At 40.4% G+C, this 26,128-nt stretch overlaps 1 protein-coding gene and 1 non-coding gene across 8 annotated transcripts in view; both read right to left on the bottom strand.

The window, feature by feature from the left end:
• CORIN (corin, serine peptidase) overlaps positions 1–26,128 on the bottom strand; it is a 263,542-nt gene that overhangs the window by 19,139 nt on the left and 218,275 nt on the right. For 6 of the 7 annotated variants that reach the window (XM_043438349.1, XM_043438343.1, XM_043438342.1 and 3 more), the window contains 3 exons: positions 8,208–8,324; positions 5,606–5,655; positions 5,278–5,452 (listed from right to left, as the gene is read on the bottom strand). In XM_043438349.1, coding sequence (XP_043294284.1) covers positions 5,278–5,452; positions 5,606–5,655; positions 8,208–8,324 — 342 coding nt within the window. The remainder of the gene's footprint in view (positions 1–5,277; positions 5,453–5,605; positions 5,656–8,207; positions 8,325–26,128) is intronic. The other variant, XM_043438344.1, reaches the window with a different exon arrangement.
• Positions 18,419–18,491, bottom strand: TRNAW-CCA. The gene has a single exon. It is a non-coding gene; the product is annotated as a tRNA-Trp (tRNA).

Genomic DNA, 26,128 nt, shown 5'->3' with positions numbered 1-26,128 from the left:
TTTTTTGTTTTAAATATTTGTTATTATTTATTATCGCCCTGCCGCGCTTAGTTGCTCAGTCGTGTCCGACTCTTTGCAACTTCATGGACTGTAGCCCGCCAGGCTTCTCTGTCCATGGGGATTCTCCAGGCAAGAATACTTTTAAATAAAGTAAAATCATTAAAAATAAAACGAAGAAATGGGCAGGATGGTGGTTTTTAAAACAAGTCCTCAAACACTTTGCCATCCCTCTCTGAGAGAAGAGCTCCATGTTTCTGCCCTTTGAATGTGAGTGGGGCTATGACAGCCCTCATCAACCCCATAGCAGAAGGGGGTTGTGTCTTTGGTGGCTGGGTCAAAAAAGGTGGCACAGCTTCCTCCTGGCTTCCTGTTTTGGGATTCTTGCTCTGGGGAATGCTAGCCACCAAGCTGTGAGTCCTACTTGGAGAGAAACAAAGGCCCCTGCCAACAGGCACAACCCACTGCCGGATTTCAGATGGTTCCAGCCTCAGAACCTTAGAACCTTCCAGCAGAGGCCCCTGACATTGCCAAGCAGAGATAAACCACAAGCTAGGTCCTGTCCAGATGTCTAACTTCCAGAATCCTCCATGGGCGTAAAAAATGGTTGGATTTCATGGTTGTTACTACTGTTGTTATTGCTTGGTTTGGGGTGGTTTTTTCTTTTTTTTTTTTGCTCAGAAATTATATAATAACAATTTTCTTGTCTAACTCAATGAAACTAAGCCATGCCATGTGGGGCCACCCGAGATGGTTGGGTCATGGTGGAGAGGTCTGACAGAATGTGGTCCACTGGAGAAGGGAATGGAAAACCACTTCAGTATTCTTGCCTTGAGAACCCCATGAACAGTATGAAAAGGCAAAAAGATAGGATGTTGAAAGATGAACTCCCCAGGTCGGTAGGTGCCCAGTATGCTACTGGAGATCAGTGGAGAAATAACTCCAAAAAGAATGAAGGGACGGAGCCAAAGCAAAAACAATACCCAGTTGTGGATGTGACTGTTGATAGAAGCAACGAATGCTGTAAAAGAGCAATACCGATAGGAACCTGGAATGTTATGTCCATGAATCAAGCCAAACAGGAGATGACAAGAGTGAACATCGACTTTCTAGGAATCAGTGAACTAAGATGGACTGGAATGGTGAATTTAACTTAGATGACCATTAGATCTACTACTGTGGGCAGGCATCCCTTAGAAGAAATGGAGTAGCCATCATGGTTAACAAAAGAGTCTGAAATGCAGTACTTGGATGCAATCTCAAAAATGACAGAATGATCTCTGTTTGTATCCGAGGCAAACCATTCAATATCACGGTAATCCAAGTCTATGCCCCAACCAGTAACGCTGAAGAAGCTGAAGTTGAATGATTCTATGAAGACCTACAAGACCTTTTAAAACTAACACCCCAAAAAAGATGTCCTTTTCATTATAGGGGAATGGAATGCAAAAGTAGGAAGTCAAGAAACACTTGGACTAACAGGTAAATTTGGCCTTGGAGTATGGAATGAAGCAGGGCAAAGGCTAATAGAGTTTTGCCAAGAGAATGCACTGGTCATAGCAAACACTGTCTTCCAATACCACAAGAGAAGACTCTACACATGGACATCACCAGATGGTCAACACTGAAATCAGATTGATTATATTCTTTGCAGCCAAAGATGGAGAATCTCTATAGAGTCAGCAAAAACAAGACTGGGAGATGACTGTGACTCAGATCATGAACGCCTTATTGCCAAATTCAGACTTAAATTGAAGAAAGTAGGGAAAAACCACTAGACCATTCAGGTATTACCTAAATCAAATCCCTTATGATTATACAGTGGAAGTGAGAAATAGATTTAAGGGACTAGATTTGATAGACAGAGTGCCTGATGAACTATGGACAGAGGTTTGTGACATTGTACAGGAGACAGGGATCAAGACCATCCCCATGGAAAAGAAATGCAAAAAAGCAAAATGGCTGTCTGTGGAGTGATAGCTCCTCAAATAGCTGTGAAAAGGAGAGAAGTGATAAGCAAAGGAGAAAAGGAAAGATATTCCTATTTGAATGCATGGTTCCAAAGATTAGCAAGGAGAGATAAGAAAGCCTTCCTCAGCGATCAATGCAAAGAAATAGAGGAAAACATCAGAATGGGAAAGACTAGAGATCTCTTGAAGAAAATGAGAGATACCAAGGGAACATTTAATGCAAAGGTGGGCTCAATAAAGGACAGAAATGGTATGAACCTAACAGAAGCAGAAGATGTTAAGAAGAGGTGGCAAGAATACACAGAACTGTACAAAAAAGATCTTCATGACCCAGATAATCATGATGGTGTGATCACTCACCTAGAGCTTGACATCCTGGAATGTAAAGTCAAGTGGGCCTTAGAAAGCATCAATACGAACAAAGCTAGTGGAGGTGATGGAATTCCAGTTGAGCTATTTCAAATCCTAAAAGATGATGCTGTGAAAGTGCCACACTCAATACGTCAGCAAATTTGGAAAACTCAGCAGCAGCCACAGGACTGGAAAAGGTCAGTTTTCATTCAAGTCCCAAAGAAAGGCAATGCCAAGAATGCTCAAACTACCACACAATTGCACTCATCTCACATGCTAGTAAAGTAATGCTCAAAATTCTCCAAGCCAGGCTTCAGCAATACGTGAACCATGAACTTCCAAATGATCAAGCTGGTTTTAGAAAAGGCAGAAGAACCAAAGATCAAATTGCCAACATCTGCTAGATCATTGAAAAAGCAAGAGAGTTCCAGAAAAACATCTACTTCTGCTTTATTGACTATGCCAAAGCCTTTGACTGTCTGGATCACAATAAACTGTGGAAAATTCTTCAAGAGATGGGAATACCAGACCACCTGACCTGCCTCTTGAGAAACCTGTATGCAGGTCAGGAAGCAACAGTTAGAACTGGACATGGAATGACACACTGGTTCCAAATAGGAAAAGGAGTACATCAAGGCTGTATATTGTCACCCTGCTTATTTAACTTATGTGCAGAGTACATAATGAGAAACGCTGGGCTGGATGAAGCACAAACTGGAATCAAGATTGCTGGGAGAAACATCAATCACCTCAGATATACAGATGACACCACCCTTATGGCAGAAAGTGAAGAAGAACTAAAGAGCCTCTTGATGAAACTGAAAGAGGAGAGTCAAAAAGTTGGCTTAAAACTCAACATTCAGAAAACTAAGATCATGTCACCTGGTCCCATCACTTCATGGCAAATAGATGGGGAAACAGTGGAAACAGTGGCTGGCTTTATTTTTCTGGGCTCCAAAATCACTGCAGATGGTGGCTGCACCCATGAATTTAAAAGACGCTTGCTCTTTGGAAGGAAAGTTATGACCAACCTAGATAGCATAATCAAAAGCAGAGACTAATAGCCAGGACATGGAAGCAACCTAGATGCCCATCAGCAGATGAATGGATAAGGAAGCTGTGGTACATATACACAATGGAATATTACTCAGCCATTAAAAGGAATTCATTTGAATCAATTCTAATGAGATGGATGAAACTGGAGCCCATTATACAGAGTGAAGTAAGCCAGAAAGATAAAGACCATTACAGTATACTAACACATATATATGGAATTTAGAAAGATGGTAACGATAACCCTATATACAAAACAGAAAAAGAGACACAGATGTACAGAACAGACTTTTGGACTCTGTGGGAGAATGCAAGGGTGGGATGTTTCGAGAGAACGCATCAAAACATGTATATTATCTAGGGTGAAACAGATCACCAGCCCAGGCTGGATGCATGAGACAAGTGCTGGGCTGGTGCACTAGAAAGACCAGAGGGATCAGGTAGAGAGGGAGTAGAGAGGGGAGGGGATCGGGATGAGGAAAATTAAATCCATGGCTGATTCACTGTCAGTTATGACGGAACCACTACAAATACTGTAGAGTGATTAACCTCCAACAATAAAATAAATGGAAAAAAAAAAAAAAGAAAAACGAAGAAAAAAAAAAAGATTAAAAAAAAAAGGCAGAGACATTACTTTGCCAACAAAGGTCTGTCTAGTCAAGGCTATGGTTTTTCCAGTAGTCACATATGGATGTGAGAGTTGGACTATAAAGAAAGCTGAGCATCGAAGAATGATGCTTTTGAACTGTGGTGTTGGAGAAGACTATTGAGAGTCCCTTGGACTGCAAGGAGAACCAACCAGTCCATCCTAAAGGAGATCAGTCCTGGCTGTTCATTGGAAGGACTGATGCTGAAGCTGAAACTCCAATACTTTGGCCACCTCATGCAAAGAGTTGACTCATTGGAAAAGACCCTCATGCTGGGAAAGATTGAGAGCAGGAGGAGAAGGGGATGACAGAGGATGAGATGGCTGGATGGCATCACTGACTCGATGGACATGAGTTTGGGTAAATTCCGGGAGTTGGTGATGGACAGGGAGGCCTGGCATGCTGCGATTCATGGGGTCGCAAAGAGTCAGACATGACTGAGCGACTGAACTGAACTGAATTTAAACCAACAAGGCCCTTCTTCAGGGATGTTTGTCAGTTTGCCATAGGTTTCTCCTTGGTCTTATTTTTCTGCTCCCCTTAGGTATATTTTGATGATTAATTTTATGTGCCAACTGGCTGGACCATGGTGCCCCAACATTTGGCAGATCACCCTCCATAATGTGGGTGGGCCTTACCAGATAAGTTGGAGACCTTCATATAACAAAGACCCATTCCTCCCAAAGCAAGACAGAGTTGCCAGCCAGTACACTGCCTTTGGACTTTTACTGCAGCTCTTACCTGAGCCTCCAGGATGTCTGCCATCCCTTCAGACTTTAGATTCACCAAACCTGCAGTAATGTTTGCCAATTCCCTGAAAACTTTTTCTCTCATTGGTCTGTTTCTCTGGGCAATCCTGACTAAGACACACATTTTCTCTTTCACTCTCCTAAACTCCTCACCAATTCCTCTAGACTCCTAACATCACTGTAGTATCCAAGTAAATCCCCACTGTTTAACTTCATGTGCATTTAATGTCTTTAAGAGGGCTAGAGAAGAGACTAATGCTGGCTGAAGAGTCAATCTTCTTTACCTCCTCCTGCCCCTCCCTCTTCAGGACATAAATCATAATTAATATACATCTATTGCCAATAAATGAGCCTGAGAACACCAAGGGCAAAAAAATCTAAGCAGATAAAGGCCAGGGAAGGAGATAACTGTGACTTCTGCATTGAATTAGAGAATGATATATGCCATCAAGAATGCCCAAACGATAAAAGGTCAGATCCAGGCAAAGCAAAAGAAAAGGTGCACCTTACCCCTCGAAGCAGTGGGCGACCGTCAGAACCCATTTCTTGGCAATGAGGACACAACCGCAAATGTGCCCACTGGGTTCACTCTGCAGGGAACACTGCCAGGGCCACCTTCCCGGGCGACTCGTCCGACCCCCTAGAATCCTCTTGTTCATCCGGGCAGCAGGGCGGCGCCCACAGTCTACCAAGGAGCAGGAGAGGACAGACAGATGTGACTCACCGCCAAACCCAACGGGATGCCTGCGTCTTTGCTGTCATGCACAAGAGATCATTTCTCCCCCTGCGTGAATCCAGTTTGGTTCATATACCACTGTTACACCACGAATTCTCTCACCTTGTTTAGTACACAGAAGAGAAATCTTACTTCTGCTGTAACAGGACTGCCTAGATTTGGAAACCAAAAAATGGCATAATATTAAGTTATGTTTTATTGTTTACTTCAAACACTTTACCAGTGGAAAGCAAGACACAGGTTGGGCGGGGGGTGTAGGAAGGCTGTGCTTTTTTAGTGTATTTCTCATCATGATGATATGATTTCACCTTTGTGGGAAGAGGAACTACAGGCAGCCAGGTTTCTCACATCACCATAGCTGTTTGCACTACCCGGAATATAAACTCAATGATTTTCAAAGGAGGGAGAGGAAAAGGAAAGGAACTAGTCTGCTTCTCAGGGTGTGTGGTGAGGAGGGCGCATGTCAGACTTTCATGCTTATGGAGAGGGCATGTGTGCCCAAAAAAAACAGAAATGGTTTGAGAGAAATAAGTATTACTTCAAAAGTTAGAGAACAGACAAAGGAACTGAATATTTAGACTAGATGAGAATCTTGTAGAGACTTTATTACCTTTTAGAAAACTGTAGTTGATTTACAATATTGTGTTGGTTTCAAGGATACAGCACTGTGATTCAGTTATTTTTTCTGATTATACTCCATTATAGCTCATGATAAGATGTTGAACATAGTCCCTCCTGCTATACAGTAGATCTTTGTTGCTTATCTGTTTTATGTACATAGTTTGTACCTGTTAATCCCATACTCCTAATTTGTCTCTCCCTGCTTCCCTTTCGCCTTTAGTAACCATACATTTGTTATCTATGTTGCTGAGAACTTGCAGTGTTAAACTGTGTACCTATGATTAGCTGACAGGAAGAAGAGGGATTAAATTCATGCCATGTTACTCTAGGTGGCAGGATCAGAATCAATAGGTGGAACTTATAGAAACAGTGCATTCAGGAAAGCAAAGCTTTTTAAAAATCAAAGTTAAGTTTTGAAGGAAAACACATGGCCATGTTTAAGCATCTATCAATGTGGCTGCACAAGAGAATTCAGCTTAGGGTGTGATAAGTTTATATCACAAGGTTCTCTTCTAAGCATTTATTCTACAATGCAAATTTAAAGGAAAAAAAAAACACTTTGAGACTATCAAATATACTAGGATTTGCTTAGAATCCTTGATCTGTCAGAAAAAAAAAAACACCCTAAGTATTAATTTCCACATTCTTTTTTGAAGACCTGCCGTATTTTCTTTTGTTGCTAAATTTGCATGGGGATGTGTGTATACAATAAATTATATAATACAGAAAAAGCACATACACGTTTTACCTTCCCATAACCTGAAGTCCTATCTCCTCCTCACTCCCTGTCTCATTATCCTTAGTTTCTTTGTAGCACTTCCAAATATGTGAAATTCATTCTGTTTGTTACTGCTTATACTCTCTCTTTTCACCTCTAAAGTGTATGTTTCCTGAGACCAGGGTTCTTGTTCCCCTCGTCACTTCTACATCTCCTCAGAACTCAGCAATAAGCCTGGCATAGAAAAGATAGCAATACTTAGCTGTTATCTATTAGATCTTAAAATTATAGCTTTTAGGAATAGGGAAAGATCAAAGATTATCTGTCTTAACTCTCATTTTAAAAGGAAATTGAGGTTGTGTGGGATCACATATCTAGGTCGTAAGGCAGGACTAGAATCAGATCCACCGACTCCCAGTTTCGAGTGACTTTATCTCTCTCTCCATCTATCTACCTACCTACCAACCTGGAAGGGCTTTCCTGGAAGCTCCAGTTTGGGAAAACAAACCACTCTGTTGGAAGATCCAGGTCACTGTTTTGGAGGAAGTGCTTCAGTTGACAGCTTTTCAGAAATTTGGTCACAGTTCTGTCTATAGGAAAATGTCAAGACATCTAAAGAAAAATGACCCACCTTTTAATTTTCTTCTTTGAAATTCTTAAGAGGTGGTTTCTCTAGCATTAATTAAAAGCTTTGGAGTCATAAAAACTTGTTTTGAGTTCAGAGAATAGCACTTTTGTGGTGCTATGAATCTGAGCAAGTTTTATGTAAATATTCTATAGCTATGCCCCTATAATGTCATAATCACTAAATGTGTTAATTCCCTCAATGGATCTTTCTCCTGAACCCCTGCCCATAGATGAGGGACGCAACACTTTTTAACATTCCACAATTTTTTTTAGGGGAAATTTTTCAGAAGTGAACTTTTGAGGTTACTTGATTAGAATTTCTTTGTGTGTCTGTTTTTCTCTCAGACTCTCCGAGTTTTATCAGCTGTCATTCCTTCAATTTGCTCTGTTAACTAGTTCCATGTAGCATCTGTAGGAAGTGTAGACATTAAGAACTTATTTCAAACAGGGTGTGAAAAGCACTCCAAGATTAGAACCCAAATTCCTCCTCCTACACTATGATGGTTTCTGTAATTGTAATTAAAAAATGTAATTAGCCAAAAGAAAAAGATGTATGTCTACAAAGAAGGAAGAAAGCCAAATGATGTTGAAATACAAATGTCCTTAGGTAGCCCATGGATGTTCCTCTTTGAAGTGACACATTTAGAATATCTTAGATTTGAAACAGAAGCAGGGCCCTTATGATAGACCTTTGCTCCATAATCCACTCTACACAGCTCTAGTGATGGGTTGTCTTACCCTTTTACCAGTAGTTCATGCAAAGTTGTTGCATTAAGGCTCTCCCAGTTGGAGTGTAATGTAAGCCACTGTTGGTCTTGCTCCTGTTCCTCTATCAATTTGGTCACAGATGGTTCCCTAATAGAAAGACAAATACCAGATAAATATTCTAGCACAATGATCTTTGACCAAGCAATATCATTATGGAGCACTTTCAGTGGTAAAGAATCTGCCTGCCAATGCAGAAGACGTGGGCTCAATCTCTGGGTCAGGAAGATCCCCTGTAGAAGGAAATGGCAACCCACTCCAGTATTCTTGCCTGGAGAATCCCATGGACGGAGGAGCCTGGGGGGCTACGTCCATGAGGTCATAAAGGAGTCAGATATGACTTAGCGACTAAACAACAACAATAACAACTCTTACCAAAAAGAAGCATTAAATTAATAGTCAATATTTCAAGAGGGGGATTAGTATTCAAAAAAGTTGGCTATGGAATGTGATGAGTAAGAGAAGTTACTAAAAGTATCCTGAAGCAATAAAGATCCACAATGTTACAGCTATTTTAGTAACTCTCTGCTGGAATATATTTGTACATCTGAGGCGTTGGAATTCTAACATATGCCATGTAAAAGCCAACACCTGAAAAACAAGAGCAAGTTGAGGCAGGAATCAAAAGTAAATAAAATGTATTTGCCTGGAGTATTTTTTCATCTTCTTTTCTTATCTAGTGTAATCTTACAATAAAGCAATATCTTACAATAAGTAATAAGTAGAGAAAATCAATGGCCATGTAGTGTCTGTTTAGAGAGTATAAAATTGTAAGTGGAATTTTTTCAACATACTGGAAAATCTTTATGTACTAAAAATTAGGAAGGATTCTAGAAAGCAGAGATAGGGATGAGCATCATTTTGCTCTTTACCTATATTCTCACTCAGCTTCCACCAGTACTCTGCTGTGAATGCCTCATTCAGGTATAACATAAATATGGTTGCCCTGTACTCAAGCTTTAAAATTTTAAGTTTCAAAACTGTCTGGGTTTTTATGTAAAATATCCTATACTTCAAGAAATAGTTGGTTCACTTAGGTAATCCATATTTGAAGAAAATCTTTCGGATCTTTTTCACCAGATGCTATCACGAGTTGATGAGGTGGTGGAATTCATTTTAGACAGGAGAAAGGGGGGTTCCTTCTGAATCTGGAAGAAAGTAGGAGAGAAGGAAGTAGGTACTTGGATTTGGAGATGGGGAGAGAATTCAAGAGAATTCATGAGAGAATACAAATCAGATAATCAGATCAGTTCAGTTCAGTCCCCCAGTTGTATCCAACTCTTGTGACCTCCATGGACTGCAGCATGCCAGGCTTCTCTGTCCATCACCAACTCCCGGAGTTTACTCAAACTCATGTCCATTGAGTCAGTGATGCCATCCAACCATCTTATCCTCTGTAGTCCCCTTCTTCTCCCACCTTCAACCCTTCCCAGCATCAGGGTCTTTTCAAATGAGTCAGTTCTTCGCATCAATTGGCCTAAGTATTGGAGTTTCAGCTTCAGCATCAGTCCTTCCAATGAATATTCAGGACTAATTTCCTTTAGGATTGACTGGTTGGATCTTCTTGCAGTCCAAGGGACTCTCAAGAGTCTTCTCCAACACCACAGTTCAAAAGCATCAATACTTTGGTGCTCATCTTTCTTTATAGTCCGACTCTCACATCCATACATGACCACTGGAAAAACCATAGCTTTGAATAGACGGACTTTTGTTGGCAAAGTAATGTCTCTGCTTTTTAATATGCTGTCTAGGTTGGTCATAACTTTTCTTCCAAGGAGCAAGGGTCTTTTAGTTTCATGGCTGCAATCACCATCTGCAGTGATCTTGGAGCCCCCAAAATTAAAGTCTGTCACTGTTTCCCCATCTATTTGCCATGAGGTGATGGGACCAGGTGACATGATCTTAGTTTTCTGAATGTTGAGTTTTAAGTCAACTTTTTCACTCTTCTCTTCACTTTCATCAAGAGGCTCTTTAGTTCTTCTTCGCTTTCTGCAATAAGAATGGTGTCATCTGATCTGCATATCTGAGGTTACTGATATTCTTCCTGGTAATCTTGATTCCAGCTTCTGCTTCATCCAGTCCAGCATTTCTCATGATGTACTCTGCATATAAGTTAAATAAGCAGGGTGACAATATACAGGCTTGATGGACTCCTTTCCTGATTTGGAACCACTGTGTTGTTTCACGTCCAGTTCTAACTGTTGCTTCTTGACCTGCAAACAGATTTCTCATGAGGCAGGTCAGGTGGTCTGGTATTCCCATCTCTTGAAGAATTTTCCACAGTTTATTGTGATCCAGACAGTCAAAGGCTTTGGCATAGTCAATAAAGCAGAAGTAGATGTTTTTCTGGAACTCTCTTGCTTTTTCAATGACCCAGTGGATGTTGGCAATTTGATCTCTGGTTCTTCTGCCTTTTCTAAAACCAGCTTGAACACCTGGAAGTTAACAGTTTATGTATTGCTGAAGCCTGACTTGAAGAATTTTGAGCATTACTTTTCTAGCGTGTGAGATACATACAACTGTGCAGAAGTTTGAACATTCTTTGGCATTGCCTTTCTTTGGGACTGGAATGAAAACTGACCTTTTCCAGTCCTGTGGCCACTGCTGAGTTTTCCAAATTTGCTGACATATTGAGTGCAGCACTTTCACAACATCATCTTTTAGGATTTGAAATAGCTCAACTGGAATTCCATCACCTCCACTAACTTTGTTCATAGTGATGCTTTCTAAGGCCCATTTGACTTCGCATTCCAGGATGTCTGGCTCTAGGTGAGTGATTGTACCATCATGATTATCTGGATCATAAAGATCTTTTTTGCATAGTTCTTCTGTGTATTCTTGCCACCTATTCTTAATATCTTTTGCTTCTGTTAGGTCCATACCATTTCTGTCCTTTATCGAGCCCACCTTTGCATTAAATTTTCCCTTGGTATCTCTAATTTTCTTGAAAAGATCTCTAGTGTTTCCCATTCTATTGTTTTCCTCTATTTCTTTGCACTGACCACTGAGGAAGGCTCTTTTATTTCTCCTTGCTATTCTTTGGAATTCTGCATTCAAATGGGAATATCTTTCCTTTTCTCCTTTGCTTTTTGTTTCTCTTCTTTTCACAGCTATTTGTAAGGCCTCCTCAGACAGCCATTTTGCCTTTTTGCATTTCTTTTTCTTGGGGATTGTCTTGATCATTGCCTCCTGTACAAAGTTATGAACTTCCATCAGATCTAATCCCTTGAATCTATTTGTCACTTCTACTGTATAATCGTAAGGGAATTTATTTAGGTCATACCTGAATGGTTTTCTGGTTTTCCCTACTTTCTTCAATTTAAGTCTGAATTTGGCAATAAGGAGTTCATGATCTGAGTCACAGTCAGCTCCTGGTCTTGTTTTTGCTGACTCTATAGAGATTCTCCATCTTTGGCTGCAAAGAATATAATCAGTCTGATTTCAGTGTTGACCATCTGGTGATGTCCATGTGTAGAGTCTTCTCTTGTGTTGTTGGAAGAGGGTGTTTGCTATGACTAGTACATTTCTTGGCAAAACTCTATTAGCCTTTGCCCTGCTTCATTCCCTACTCCAAGGCCAAATATGCCTGTTACTCCAGGTATTTCTTGATTTCCTACTTTTGCATTCCATTCCCCTATAATGAAAAGGACATCTTTTTTGGGTGTTAGTTCTAGAAGGTCTTGTAGGTCTTCTAAGAACCATTCAACTTCAGCTGCTTCAGCATTACTTGTTGGGGCGTAGACTTGGATTACTCTGATATTGAACAGTTTGCCTTGGACTTGAACAGAGATCATTCTGTCATTTTTGAGATTGTATCCAAGTACTGCATGTCAGACTTTTTTGTTGACTATGATGGCTACTCCATTTCTTCTATGGGACTCTTGCCTACAGTAGTAGATATAATGGTCATCTGAGTTAAATTCACCATTCCAGTCTATTTTAGTTCACTGATTCCTAAAATGTTGACGTTCACTCTTGCTATCTCCTGTTTCACCACTTCCAATTTGCCTTGATACATGGACGTAACATTCCAGGTTCCTATGCAATATTGCTCTTTACAGCATCAGACTTTACTTCCATCACCAGTCACATCCCCAACTGGGTATTGTTTTTGCTTTGGCTTCATCTCTTCATTCGTTCTGGAGTTATTTCTCCACTGATCTCCAGTAGCATATTGGGCACCTACCAACCTGAGGAGTTCATCTTTCAGTGTCCTATCTTTTTGCCTTTTCATACTGTTCATGTTTGGGTGTCTCCTGCGGAGGTACACGTCAGCAGTGAACTGCTGCAGGGGCAGGGGCTCTGGGTGCAGTAGACATGGGTATAGCATAAGACCTCTTGGAGGAGGTCGCCATTAACCCCACCAAAGAGCTGCCAGAACTTACACAGGACAAGGGAAACAGACTCTTGGTGGGCACAAACAGAACCTTGTGTACCAGGACCCAGGAGAAAGGAGCAGTGATCCCACAGTAGACTGACCCAGACTTGACCGTGAGTGTCCAGGAGTCTCTCGCAGAGGCATGGGTCGGCATTGGCCGGCTGCAGGGTTGGGGGCATTGAGTGTAGTAGTGCCTGCATGGGACCTTTTGAAGGAGGTGACATTATCTTCATCACCTCCACCTTAGTTTGGCCTCAGGTCAAATAACAGGGAGGGGACACAGCCCCACCCTTCAACAGAAAATTGGATTAAGGATTTACTAAGCATGGCTCTGCCCATCAGAACCAGACCCAGTTTCCCCCTCAGTCAGTCTCTCTCATCAGGAAGCTTCTATAAGCCTCTGATCCTTCTCCATCAGAGGGCAGACAGACTGAAAATCACAATCACAGAAAAGTAATCAATCTGATCACATGGACCACAGCCTTGTCTAACTCAGTGAAACTATGAGCCATGCTGTGTGGGGCCATCCAAGACGGATGGGTCGTGGTGGAGAGTTCTGACAAAACGTGGTCCACTGGAAAAGGAAATGGCAAACCACTTCAGTATTCTTGCCTTGAGAACCCCACGAACAGTATGATAATCAGATAGTCTCTACTTTTCATTTTAAGAAGGAGGGGAGATCCTCAGATGAAAGGTGTGGGGAGGGGCAGTGGCAGGGGGCACAATGGCGAGGAAAGTGACGTGTATATGCAGTTACTCCTGGTGGAGGTATTTGGAGAAACATCAAAGATAAAAGCATGGTGAGCAGCAGTGAGGATTCAAATGAACCTGGAAACCTTGACGGGGTAGTAGCACTAAGTCTGTGAGCTTAGCGACTTGCTTTTATGATAATGGAATGTCCTTTTTTTTTTTTTTGCAAAACAGGGAGAGAGCGCAGGAAGGGAAGGAAAGTTAGATTCAGTGGCACTGCAAGAAAAGTTACCATTTCACCTGGCTACCATTATTTAAAAACGACTGCAATCACAAAATAGAAAAAAAATTTTTTTTAATAAAACCTCACCAAATGCAGTTATTTTTTAATAAAACCCTCTAACGACTTGAGAATAGAATAAGAGCCAAAAAATTAAAAACAAAACAGAGTTCTTCATAACAGATGAACTCTAATCACTTGATTTTTCAAAAATGGCATATCCCCTCCCATACTTTAAGAAGCATTGCACAAGCTTTAATTGATTTAGAATCTTGAATGAACTGTTATATAATTGAATATGCCACAAAACTGACTGAAAAATGGGAATTTTTTTCCTTCACCAAAATGAGGATGTGGCTTTCCAGTAATCCCAGAGGTGCTGTATGTGGAGGCACAGAGGTGTGGGAAGTAAAGAAATCAGAGGTCATGCATACCATTCAAGGTTTCAAGGTTTCTCTTAATACCTGCATCCTGAGAATTTCTGTCTGCAAAGAACAATCCGTGGCCTCCTAAATCCATGCATTTTATTGGCAAAAAGCCAAAGGACGCTCGGCTTCAGATCTGTTATTTAATGAGAACAGTCCTCAGGCAGATATTCACAGGGCAACAGGGACTCACATGAGGACGAGTCAGCATAAGCACAGGATTTGCACAGAGGCTGGTTGGGAAAATCATTGCCAAGGAACCAAGGTCCCTTCAATCGCCTTGAGGGATGTTTTTGCATTTTATTCAATTAGCCTCCAAGAAAGGCAATTTAGTCTGAACCTCTCAGTTATGTTAAGTGGAAAACCTAAGAAATTCATCAAGAAGAAGGGAGTATCATTATGAAAATTAGTTTCCCATGAAACCCTTAAACACTAGCACACTTCTCAGCACTAGAAATGTCGTCTTATCGCCCATTAAAAAAAATCGATGAAACCATATGGCTCAACTTCTGCCATCATACAGAATCTGAGCATCTGTGTGATTTCAACATTTTTTCTTTAAATAATTTTTAAAATCATAAAAGTAACACTTATACATGGAAAAAATCCAAACATTATATAATTAAAAAATATTCTTCCCATCCAAGATGTATAAAATCACCACTGTAAATAGCATTTGAGTATCTTTGCCAAGCACTGTCTGTAACACTTGTATCCCTTTGTTTTTAGTCTATATACATTTCTGGGAGATAGTGACAGACAGGGAAGCCTGGTGCGCTGCAGTTCATGGGGTGCAAAGGGTCGGACATGACTTAGTGAGTGAACAGCAGTATTGTTCTGTACGGTGGTGATGTTTTCATTTAAGGACCTATCTTGGGAGTCTTTGCATGGTAATAGCTAGATAATATTAATAATTATGATATTAATAACTATTACTTATTTTCTATAGGCAACACACTATAAGATTAACTTGTTTTATATTATTTAATCCTCTCAACAACTTTGTGAAGTATGTATACATACATGTGAAAGTCCCTCAGTAGTGTCTGACTATTTGCAATCCCTGGCGAGCCTGTAGCCTGCCAGGCTCCTCTTTCCGTGGGATTCTCCAGGCAAGAATGCTGGAGCGGGTTGCCATTTCCTCTTCCAGGGGATCTTCCTGACCCAGGGATCGAACCCAGGTCTCCCACATTACAGGTGGATTATTTACCATCTGAGCTACCAGGGAAGTATGCTTTATTGTTATTCACCATTTTGGAGATGAAAAAATTGAGGCAAAGAGAGAATACAAAATTTTCCCCCGGTCACACAGCTTTGGTGTTGCATCCCTGCGGTCTGACGTCAGAGTGCCTCTTGTAACACTAGGAGCACCATGCAGCCCTCCTCCTGTTCAGAGCACACACCGCGTTCTTTCCATAGCTGCTTAGTGTTCCATTACATGCATGTACGTTTATTTCACCAGTCCTCTGTTGAGACCATTTCCAATTTGGAGTTATAATGAAAAAGCAGCAGTTAACAGCTTAACGACTCACCTTTGCCCACATGCACAAGTGTGACTTGAGAACAAATTCCTAGAAATAAAACTATTGAATCAAAATGTAAATTTTTGATGAATGGTATGAATTTTCCCTTCAGAGAGTAATGGCAGTTTACATACTTATCAAGACTAGGTGTGCCTATACATCTTAATTTTTATAACTATGCATATAATGTAAGCCATGCTATGAAAATATATCTGGAACTTAATTACTCAAATTTTGTTTACCCGTTGGTAATTAATTTGACATATAATTTTCATTTTATATCAAGAGACAAAGAAATCCTCTTGGGTAGATACCAAAAGAGCAAAAAAACACCTTTCTAGTGATGAAACATCAGAGTTACTATATCTTAAGGTGTCTGTGCAGGGAATGAAGTCCCATGCTTCTAGAGCAACCATGAAATCATATGCAGAGAAGAAAATTCAAGCCACCATCTATTCCAATGCACTCTTTTGACTGTGTGAGAAAACTAAGACCCAGGCACAGACCTATCCCAAACACTTGTGGCGCCCAAAGCAACAGTATAGATAGAGGCCAAGATACTATATCATTCTCAAAAATTCTCCATGCGAGGCTTCCACAGTACGTGAACCAAGAAATTCCAGATGTTCAAGCTGGATTTAGAAAAGGCAGAGGAATCACAGATCAAGTTGCCAACATCCATTGGATCATAGAAAAAGCAAGACAGTTCCAGAAAAACTTTTACTTCTGCTCTATTGACTATGCCAAAGCCTCTGACTGTGTGGATCACAATACACTGTGGAAAATTCTTAAAGAGATGGGAATACCAGACTACCTGACCTGCCTCCTGAGAAATCTGTATGCGGGTCAGGAAGCAACAGTTAGAACTGGACATGGAACAAAGGACTGGTTCCAAATTGGAAAAGGAGTATGTCAAGGCTGTATATTGTCACCCCGTTTATTTAACTTACATATAGAGTACATCATGTGAAATGCTGGGCTCGATGAAGCACAAGCTAGAATCAAGATTGCTGGGAGAAATATCAGTAACCTCAGATATGCAGATGACACCACCCTTATGGCAGAAAGTGAAGAAGAACTAAAGAGCCTCTTGATGAAAGTGAAAGAGGAGAGTGAAAAAGTTGGCTTAAAACTCAACATTCAGAAAACTAAGATCATGGCATCTGGTCCCATCACTTCATGGGAAATAGATGGGGAAACAGTGGAAACAGTGGCTGGCTTTATTTTTCTGGGCTCCAAAATCACTGCAGATGGTGGCTGCACCCATGAATTTAAAAGACGCTTGCTCCTTGGAAGAAAAGCTATGGCCAATCTAGATAACAGATTAAAAAGCAGAGACGTTACTTTGCCAACAAAGGTCCATCTAGCCAAAGCTATGGTTTTTTCAGTAGTCATGAATGGATGTAAGAGTTGAACCATAAAGAAAGCTGAGTGCCAAAGAATTGATGCTTTTGAACTGTGGTGTTGGAGAAGACTCTTTAGAGTCTCTTGGACTCAAAGAAATCAAACCAGTCAATCCTAAAGGAATTCAGTCCTGCATATTCATTGGAAGGACTGATGCTGAAGCTGCAGCTCCAATACTTTGGCACCTGATGTGAAGAACTGACCCGTTGGAAAAGACCCTGATGCTGGGAAAGGTTGAAGGCAGGAGGAGAAGGGGATGACAGAGGATGAGATGGTTGGATGGTATCACCGACTTGATGAACATCAATTTGAGCAATCTCCAGGAGTTGGTGATGGACAGGGAAGCCTGGCATGTTGCAGACCATGGGGTGGCAAAGAGTCAGACATGACTGAGTGACTGAACTGAACTGATGCTATATCATACTAGATAATATATTAGATATTATAAATTGAGTTAACAAGCTGTTAAAGAAAATTATTCTATCTTCCCATTTTGATCAAGATAACTTTTAAGTCAAATATAGAAAGAATGCTTGGACTCCTTAAATCAGTGGTTTTCAAACCTTAGCATTCATTAGAACTGCTGGAGGACCAGTGACAACAAACGCTGTTGGCCCCATACCTAGATTTCCAGGTTTGATGGGTCTGAGATGAGGCTCCTAAATCGCCCTGTCTAACATGGCCCCAGGTGATACAGATGCTGTGGCCTGGGACCACACTTTGAACACAGAGCACCAGACTCCAGGTGGGCACACCTCTTGATGAACAGACTCTTTGCCCCATGAGGTGAGGCATAGCTGAGGAGAAAGACCACAGTGGTCCCTCTAAATCAGGCTCTCTCACCCTTGGCACTATTGACATTTGATGCCAGATAATTATTTGCTATATGGGGCTATTCCGGGCACTGTAGGGTGTTCAGCATCACCCCTGGTTTCTACCCACAAGATGCCAATTTCTCCACACCACTCCTGGGCTGCCAATCAAAAGGTCTACTGACAATTCCAAATGTCCCCTTGGGGCAAAGTCACCACTGGTTGAGAAACACTGCTCTAAGTCCTGGGTCCAGCACAAGGCCCCTCTGCTCTGGATCTAAAGGTAGTGCTGCACACAGATGCAAGAGATTTTCACTCCAATTTGCTTCTTGAAATGTGTGGCCATAAGACACATATAAAAAATGCATAACATTATCCCACCCCACCTCTACTGAAATGAGAAGATAGAACATACCTAGGATTCCAAATCATCCTGATATTCTGAAAGGCATTCTGTAGGGCTTAGGTGAATAATCAGATCTCTAGATACTGTGGCCTATTTTTATCACATTCTCAGGTTGAGTGAGTGAGTGAGTGAGTGAGTGAGTGAAGTCACTCAGTCATGTCCGAGTCTTTGCGATCCCGTGGACTGTAGCCTACTGGGCTCCTCCTTCCATGGGATTCTCCAGGCAAGAATACTGGAGTGGGTTGCCATTTCCTTCTCTAGGGGATCTTCCCGACCCAGGGATCGAACCTGGGTCTCCCGCATTGGAGGCAGATGCTTTAACCTCTGAGCCACCAGGAAGCATCAGATTACTTGGTATTTAGTAATGAGGCATCTCATCCTTGTGTTACAGTTATGTTAGGACTGATTACCTAAAAAACGAAACTCAGCACAAACCCCTTAAAGCCGAGAGCTTCTGCGCTTTTGACGGCAGCGCAGTAGCGCGGGACTTCCCTAAACATGCTACAATCTCAGGGGAAGGACGAGGGCTGCTCCATAGTATCTGCTGCTTGGGAAAAGCATGCGTCTTCAACCTGGGGGACTGATGGTTAGTCCTGAAATACAAATGTCTTGTGTGGTGGATACATTATTTGCAATTCCAAATATCCTCTTCAGAACTTGGAAAATTTCTATTAAATATTCGATATCTGATTTCAAAAATCTTTTCTTATACCCTGTCATGTTATTATCTCTGTTTGGTTCCTATAGATTAAACATGTTAATAGTAAAAGGTAGTAAAATTATTTTGCCAAGTAGAAGGATGGTTTAGAAATACTGATGGAAAGGCATCATGAGTTTCAAACACACACTGGTGAACATGACTACAGAATCATTTGTCTGGTTAGATAGCTGAGCTTGTGCTTTATACAACAAAGACTCCCATCAACAGAAATGTTTCATAGAAAAACTAAAGTCTGAATTATTTTCCCAGTAAATTAAGCATTTAAAAATATTTTTTATTGTATATAATCTTCACTGAAAATATATATTTTCATTCATTTGTCTACCTCAGAGGTAGAGTATAACAATTGTGTTAGGCCATGATTTATAGGTAGAAGTGACAAAAACCATCTATAAACAAAAAGAAGAAGTAACAGATTATAAAATTAAATTATAACATGTTCATATGTCATAAAATAAATCAATGGAACTAAATAATTCATTTCTAATATAAAATTATAAAACTGTACCTATTAAATATGCATTATCATTTTAATATAAATTAAAAAATAAAACTAACAAATAAAGCACTATTTAAAGTAAACACCAGTAAAAGTATAAAAATAAACCAGTCATAAAATTTTAAAGTAACTTGATCATCTATAAGAATTCAAGCTTATAAAACAAACAATAATTGGTGTCAGACTGTAAGTATATTTTTGAGCATAAGTACATACCTCTTTCAGAATCTGTAGTAGACCAAGTATTTCCCTCTAGCTATTTTATCTCAAAAAAATCCCATTTCTTTTTTGATACATTGGAGGAAAACTTTGGGGACAGTTATATTTTTTCTTTTTTAAGAGACACTCAATATTTTCTTGACAGCAACTTATTTATTTGTTTAGAAAGTGTTTCCTGTTTGTCTTTGCCTTCTTTTAGTTCATCAGTGTAGAGATTACCAGTTTCAATTATAATACGCCATTTTTTTATCCCACTGATTCAGAAAGTCTGGGAGCCAAGGTAGAATCTATTTTTCTAATAGGACCCTTGCTGTGTCAGCTGCTCTTTTCTCCCTTGTCTTTGGATCATAGGCATGTTGTAAGTGTGTGTGTGCTATTCAGTTGCTGAGTTGAGTCTGACCCTTTTTCAGCCCATGGACTGTAGCCCACCAGGCTCCTTTGTCCATGGGCTCATCCTGGTAAGAATCCTGGAGTGGGTTGCCGTTTCCTCCTGCAGGGGATCTTCCCGACCCAGGACCAAAACTGTGTCTCCCGCACTGCAGGTGGGTTCTTTACCACTGAGCCACCTGGGAAGCCCACAGAAAGTGTACCTTTATTCAATTCAGAATTTTAAGGCAGACCATGATACTGGGTATGCTACAATATAAAATAACTCAAACTTCAGGGCTTTAAAAAAATGCAGTTAGCAAAAAATGAGCATTTTAGAACCCAAAATAGTGACAGAATAGCTGAATATCAAAATGTGGAAATGTAGACAGCCACTAAAAGGATGGGGATGGCCTTGAGGATAGCTGGTGCCTGGGGACCAACTACCTTCAGGACTCTCCATCTCTCATCTCCACTTCCATCAGTGAGAAGGAGGGAGAAGAGATGGGAGGGTGGTTTTAGTGACCTCCAAGTGACTTTTCCACAAGCCAGGGGACAGGCTGTCTGCAGCTCTAAACTCAAATCTATTCATCTTTGTGATCAAAAAGGAGTCTTTTTGCCAACGTCTACTTAAATCTCAATGAAAGACTTTATCACAAAACCAATCACTGTTGCCCAAGAGTGAGGTCCTTTGATTCGTCCAGCTTGGGTGAGGTATCACCTACCCTTCTACCAATCACTGAAGCCAAGAAAGGTGGATCATGTATAAAGATGGCAGCTCCCTTTTGGATCCCAAGGTTCGAATGGGAACTGAAGCAAGTCCCCAAAATGAAGGGATGCAGGTCCCAAAGGAAGGGAGGAATGCAGAGAAGCAGCACAAGAAAAGTCTGCTACAAGTGGCTTCACTTGAAATTTTTAGTTCAAAAGATGATTATGCCTCAAAGTCAAGATCTACATGTTAGTTTGTTAGCTTTTGGAAGATGAAGGAAGGGAACACAATTGGGTAGAAATTAGACTTGTGTTCATGAATGACATAATGGGTTAATACTCACAGTATTCAGTAAACTCACTTTACTCAGTGCTGAAGGAATATCAGCCTAGCAGAATTTAAACAAATGACATAGTCAGATGGACAAGAGTTAAAACTGATAATTAATAAGGCTAATAAGCTAGAATGGAAATGAAGGCAGCACATTGGTGTTATCTCAGATAGAGTTCCCGTCTCAAGGAGCTATTTTACATACTTTAGTGAGAGGAACAAATTACAAATATGTGAAAAAAGTAGTTTCTGATACTGGTAGATGCTTTGAAGAAGACAGTGGAAGCAAATAGAGAGTGCCTTGGTGACTGTGAAAGCTGCTCCAATGAGGGTTGTCAAGACCTTTGTAAGCACTTGATATTCAAGGTGAGACATGACTGATGAGATGGAGGTGATCCTGTTAAGGTCTAGAGATCAGCTTTCTGAACAAAGTAACAGTGAAGCTGAGGCATCTGGGGTGGGAATAAGTTTATAGCACTGGAATATCAGTAATAAGGTTCAGTTTAGTTCAGTTCAGTCGCTCAGTGGTGTCTGACTCTTTGCGACCTCATGAACCACAGCATGCCAGGCCTCCCTGTCCATCACCAACTCCTGGAGTTTACCCAAACCCATATCCATCGAGTTAGTGATGCCATCCAGCCATCTCATCCTCTGTTGTCCCCTTCTCCTCCTGCTCTCAATCTTTCCCAGCATCAGGGTCTTTTCCAATGAGTCAGCTCTTCGCATGAGGTGGCCAAAGTGTTGGAGTTTCAGCTTCAGTATCAGTCCTTCCGATGAACACCCAGGACTGATCTCCTTCAGGATGGACTGGTTGGATCTCCTTGCAGTCCAAGGGACTCTCAAGTCTTCTCCAACACCACAGTTCAAGAGCATCAATTCTTCAGCGCTCTTTATAACTTTCTTTATAGTCCAACTCTCACATCATACATGACCACTGGAAAAACCATAGCCTTGACTAGATGGACCTTTATTGGCAAAGTAATCTCTCTGCTTTTTAATATGCTGTCTAGGTTGGTCATAACTTTCCTTCCAAGGAGTAAGGGTCTTTTAATTTCATGGCTGTAATTACCATGTGCAGTGATTTTGGAGCCCAGAAAAATAAAGCCAGCCACTGTTTCCACTGTTTCCCCATCTATTTGCCATGAAGTGATGGGACCGGATGCCACGATCTTAGTTTTCTGAATGTTGAGTTTTAAGCCAACTTTTTCACTCTCCTCTTTCACTTTCATCAAGAGGCTCTTTAGTTCTTCTTCACTTTCTGCCATAAGGGTGGTGTCATCTGCATATCTGAGTTATTGATATTTTTCCCGGCAATCTCGATTCCAGCTTGTGCTTCTTCTAGCTCAGTGTTTCTCATGATGTACTCTGCATATAAGTTAAATAAGTAGGGTGACAATATACAGCCTTGACATACTCTTTTTCCAATTTGGAACCAGTCTGTTCCATGTGCAGTTCTAACTGTTGCTTCCTGACCTGCATACAGATTTCTTAGGAGGCAGGTCAGGTGGTCTGGTATTCCCAACTCAAAGAATTTTCCACAGTGTATTGTGATCCACACAGTCAAAGGCTTTGGCATAGTCAATAAAGCAGAAATAGAAATAAAACAGTAATAAGGTCAGTACATCTAAAGTTTAGCAGACGAATGCAAAGTGCTAAGAGATAGGGTCAGAGAGGGAGGCAGCTTCCAGATTATGCCTCATAAACCAAAGTAAGAAATTGGATTTTGATTCCAAACTGTACAAATAAAAGGAAAAGACCAGTGGGTTTGGCATTTAGATAATATCATTGCTATAAACTCTGTCTTGGGAGTAAAAAGCAAGCCAGATTGCAGTAGGTTTCAAAGACAACATGGAGAAGTCAAGTCATCACTGGGAGTCTCTGGTACAGTTCCAAAAGGCACAGGCTGCCATATAAGGACGTCTAACAGAGATAACACAGGGCTTTCTGGTCAATTTCTGATGGATTTTCAAGACGTAAATTCAAAATGTGGAAACATTCGGATCATGGTCCTGCGTGATGGATTTCCACCATTGCCACCTCCTCACTACTATTTACTTAAAAATCCTACAGTGATAAGATCACTAGGTGACCTTTCCATGTTTTTTTTTTTTTTAACCAAATACGTTTGGAATATTTTCCTCAACTGGTAGGGCTGCTATAAACTAGCTCATCTCTCTTTCTTGAAATTCATATCCTTATACACACTCTTTCATGATAAGAGCACTAGGTAATTAAGACTTGCCACATAACTCCCATACAAAGCAATATTAAATGAGGTTTATGTTTGAGAAGCTGGGTGACCACATCAATCATGGTATGTTTACTGAAGAACTGAGTGCCTCATCAGATCTACTCCTCATATCGAAGAGGTCTTTTGCCCTTAGTTGGATTTACATCCTAGCTCTGTATTTTTCTGCAACCTAGCAAGTTCCTTGACTTTTCTAACCATCAGTTTCTTCATTATGTACAGTAAAAGTAACAATACTACTTGTCTTATAATAATGTAGATAAATTGAGATTATACATATCAAGTACTCAGAACAGCCTGGCATATAATAAGGTTGGTCATTATTATTCTGTGTAACCTATTCTGGGAAATAAATGAATCAAAAAATACATGCGAATGATATACATCATTGTGGAATTAAGAGAGCCATCATGTTGTAATGATTTTTAAGTGACCACAGGACATTGAGGGACAAAAGAAGTCAAGGAAATGAGAAAGGCTTCATAGAAGTCATGAGGCTTGAGCAAGGCCCTGAAGAATTTGGATAGGAAACATAAAAACAATCACCTGTGGGCCCAGAGGCAGCAGCAGGAAGGAATGTGCCTATGAAGCACAGATAAAAGACCAGCCAGTCTGGAAAGAGAAGGAGAATATAAAAGGATATGAATTTGAAGAGAAAGAGGAGATCTAGCTTATAGCAGGCCTACCAGTTGAGGAAAATAAACTTATTTGGTTAAAAAAATATGGAAAGAAAGAGGACTTTTGACAGAAAATAATTTATTTCTGTCTCTCAAGAGTCCCTTGGACTGCAAGGAGATCAAGTCAGTAAATCCTAAAGGAAACCAGTCCTGAATATTCATTGGAAGGACTGATGCTAAAGCTGAAACTCCAATACTTTGGCCACCTGATGTGAAGAACTGACTCATTTGAAAAGACCCTGATGCTTAAAAGATTGAGGGCAGGAGGAGAAGGGGACAACAAAGGACGAGGTGGTTGGATGGCATCACTGACTCGATGGACATGAGTTTGAGCAAACTCGGGAAGATAGTGAAGGACAGGGAAGCCTGGCATGCTGAAATCCATGGGGTTGCAAAGAGTCAGACACGACTGAGCGACTGAACTGAACTGAACTGAACTGAAGGCCCATTTCCTCAATCATAGATGGCCATCTTGTTGTGTCATCACATGATGGAAGGCTGGAGGGAACTCTCTCTGATCTCTTATATAAGGGCACTAATTCCATTCTTGAAGCCTTCACCCTCGTGTACTAATCACCTCCCAAAGCCCCACCTTTTATCACCATCACATTAGGGTTAGGATTTCACTTATGAATTTAGAGTGGATATAAACATTCAGTCTATAGCAACTGAACATGATGTTTGTACTATAGCAGGTAGGCCTTTAATAGAAATTCAGTCATGGAATAATTAAATCTTTCAGGGAAATGGAGGGACCAAAGAACTAATGCTATTTCCCTCACCAGGCACTGCCCATGTTTCTTTGCTTCTCTTTTTGGCAAAATTGCTCAAAAAAGTTCTATACTTACTGTCTTTTGTTTCTCTTTTCTTATCATACTATCTCTCAGGCTGTTGGTCCCGTGCTCTATTGAAACTGCTCATGTCAATGACATGCATGTTGCTGCCTAATAGTAATTTTCATCCTTATTTTACTTCTGAACAGCATTTGATAGAACTGACCATCACGTCTTCCTTTATAGACTTTCCTCACTCAGTTTTCAGGATACAACATACTCCTACGCCACTGGTAATTATTTTTCATCTCACTTAGCTTGCTACTTCTCTTCTCTGATCCCTTAATGTGAGGGCTCAGCTCTTGGTCTTCTTATCTTCTCTCTATACATTTCCTCTCTTGGCCACCCAGATCAAAAAATGAACAATATCATTTTTGAGTACACTGAATACTCACAATAAAAATAAGAACAAGTGTTGGTGAGGAGATGGAGAAATTTGAACTCATCTGCATTGCTGGTGGAGTATAAGATGGTGTGGCCCCTTTGGAAAACAGTTTTGTAGTTATTAAAAAATTACACATAGTGTTACCACTTGACCCAAAAATTCTAGTCTTAAGATATATACCCAAGGGAATTGAAAACATATGTTCACACAAAAACTTATACATAAATGTTCATGGTAACATGATTCATAAGAGACAAAAAGTGGAAACAACCAAAATGGCCATCAATTGATGAACGGATAATCAAAAGGTGGTTCTATCTACTCAATAGACTACTATTCAGCCATAAACAGGATTGACGAACTGATACAACATGGATGAATCTAAAGAGCATTATACTGTGTTGAAGAAGCTAGACAAAAAAGCATGTATTGCACGATTCTATATGTGAAATGTATACAATAGGCAAGTCCATAGAGACAGAAAGTACATCAGTATTTTTCAAGGGCTGAGGAGAAGAAGAAATGGGGAATGACTGCTATTGAAAATGGGTTTTCAATTTTGATGAAAATACTCTGTAATTGATGACGATGGTTACAATAACCTTGTGAATATATTAAAAACAACAGAATTGTACACTTAAACTGTGAATTTTATGGTATCTAAATTATATCTTAATTAAAAAAAAAACTACAAGGCTTTGAGCTTCCTTTCCATAGTTTACATGTACAGGACCAGCATCCTGGGCTAGATTTATTACTACAGATGACTGGATCAGTCTTTGAGGTTCCTGGAAGTCAATCAATAAGGAAACCATCCTGGATTAAATAGTTCATACATGACAAATGAATTCTGAAGTTAGAAACTTTGTCCTGGGAATACATGTTAGGAAAAATTATGATGTAAATCTTATATCAGGGGCTATTAGGTAATACAATAGATGCTGTCTTTGCGGTTTTGCCTAAGACACAGAAACATTCTTTGGAAGGAT

This window comes from Cervus canadensis, chromosome 19, assembly GCF_019320065.1.
Source record: "Cervus canadensis isolate Bull #8, Minnesota chromosome 19, ASM1932006v1, whole genome shotgun sequence".
NCBI classification, from domain to species: Eukaryota; Metazoa; Chordata; class Mammalia; order Artiodactyla; family Cervidae; genus Cervus; species Cervus canadensis.
The sequence above is the reverse complement of the archived record's forward strand: the minus strand, read 5'-3'. Positions and strand labels throughout refer to the sequence as shown.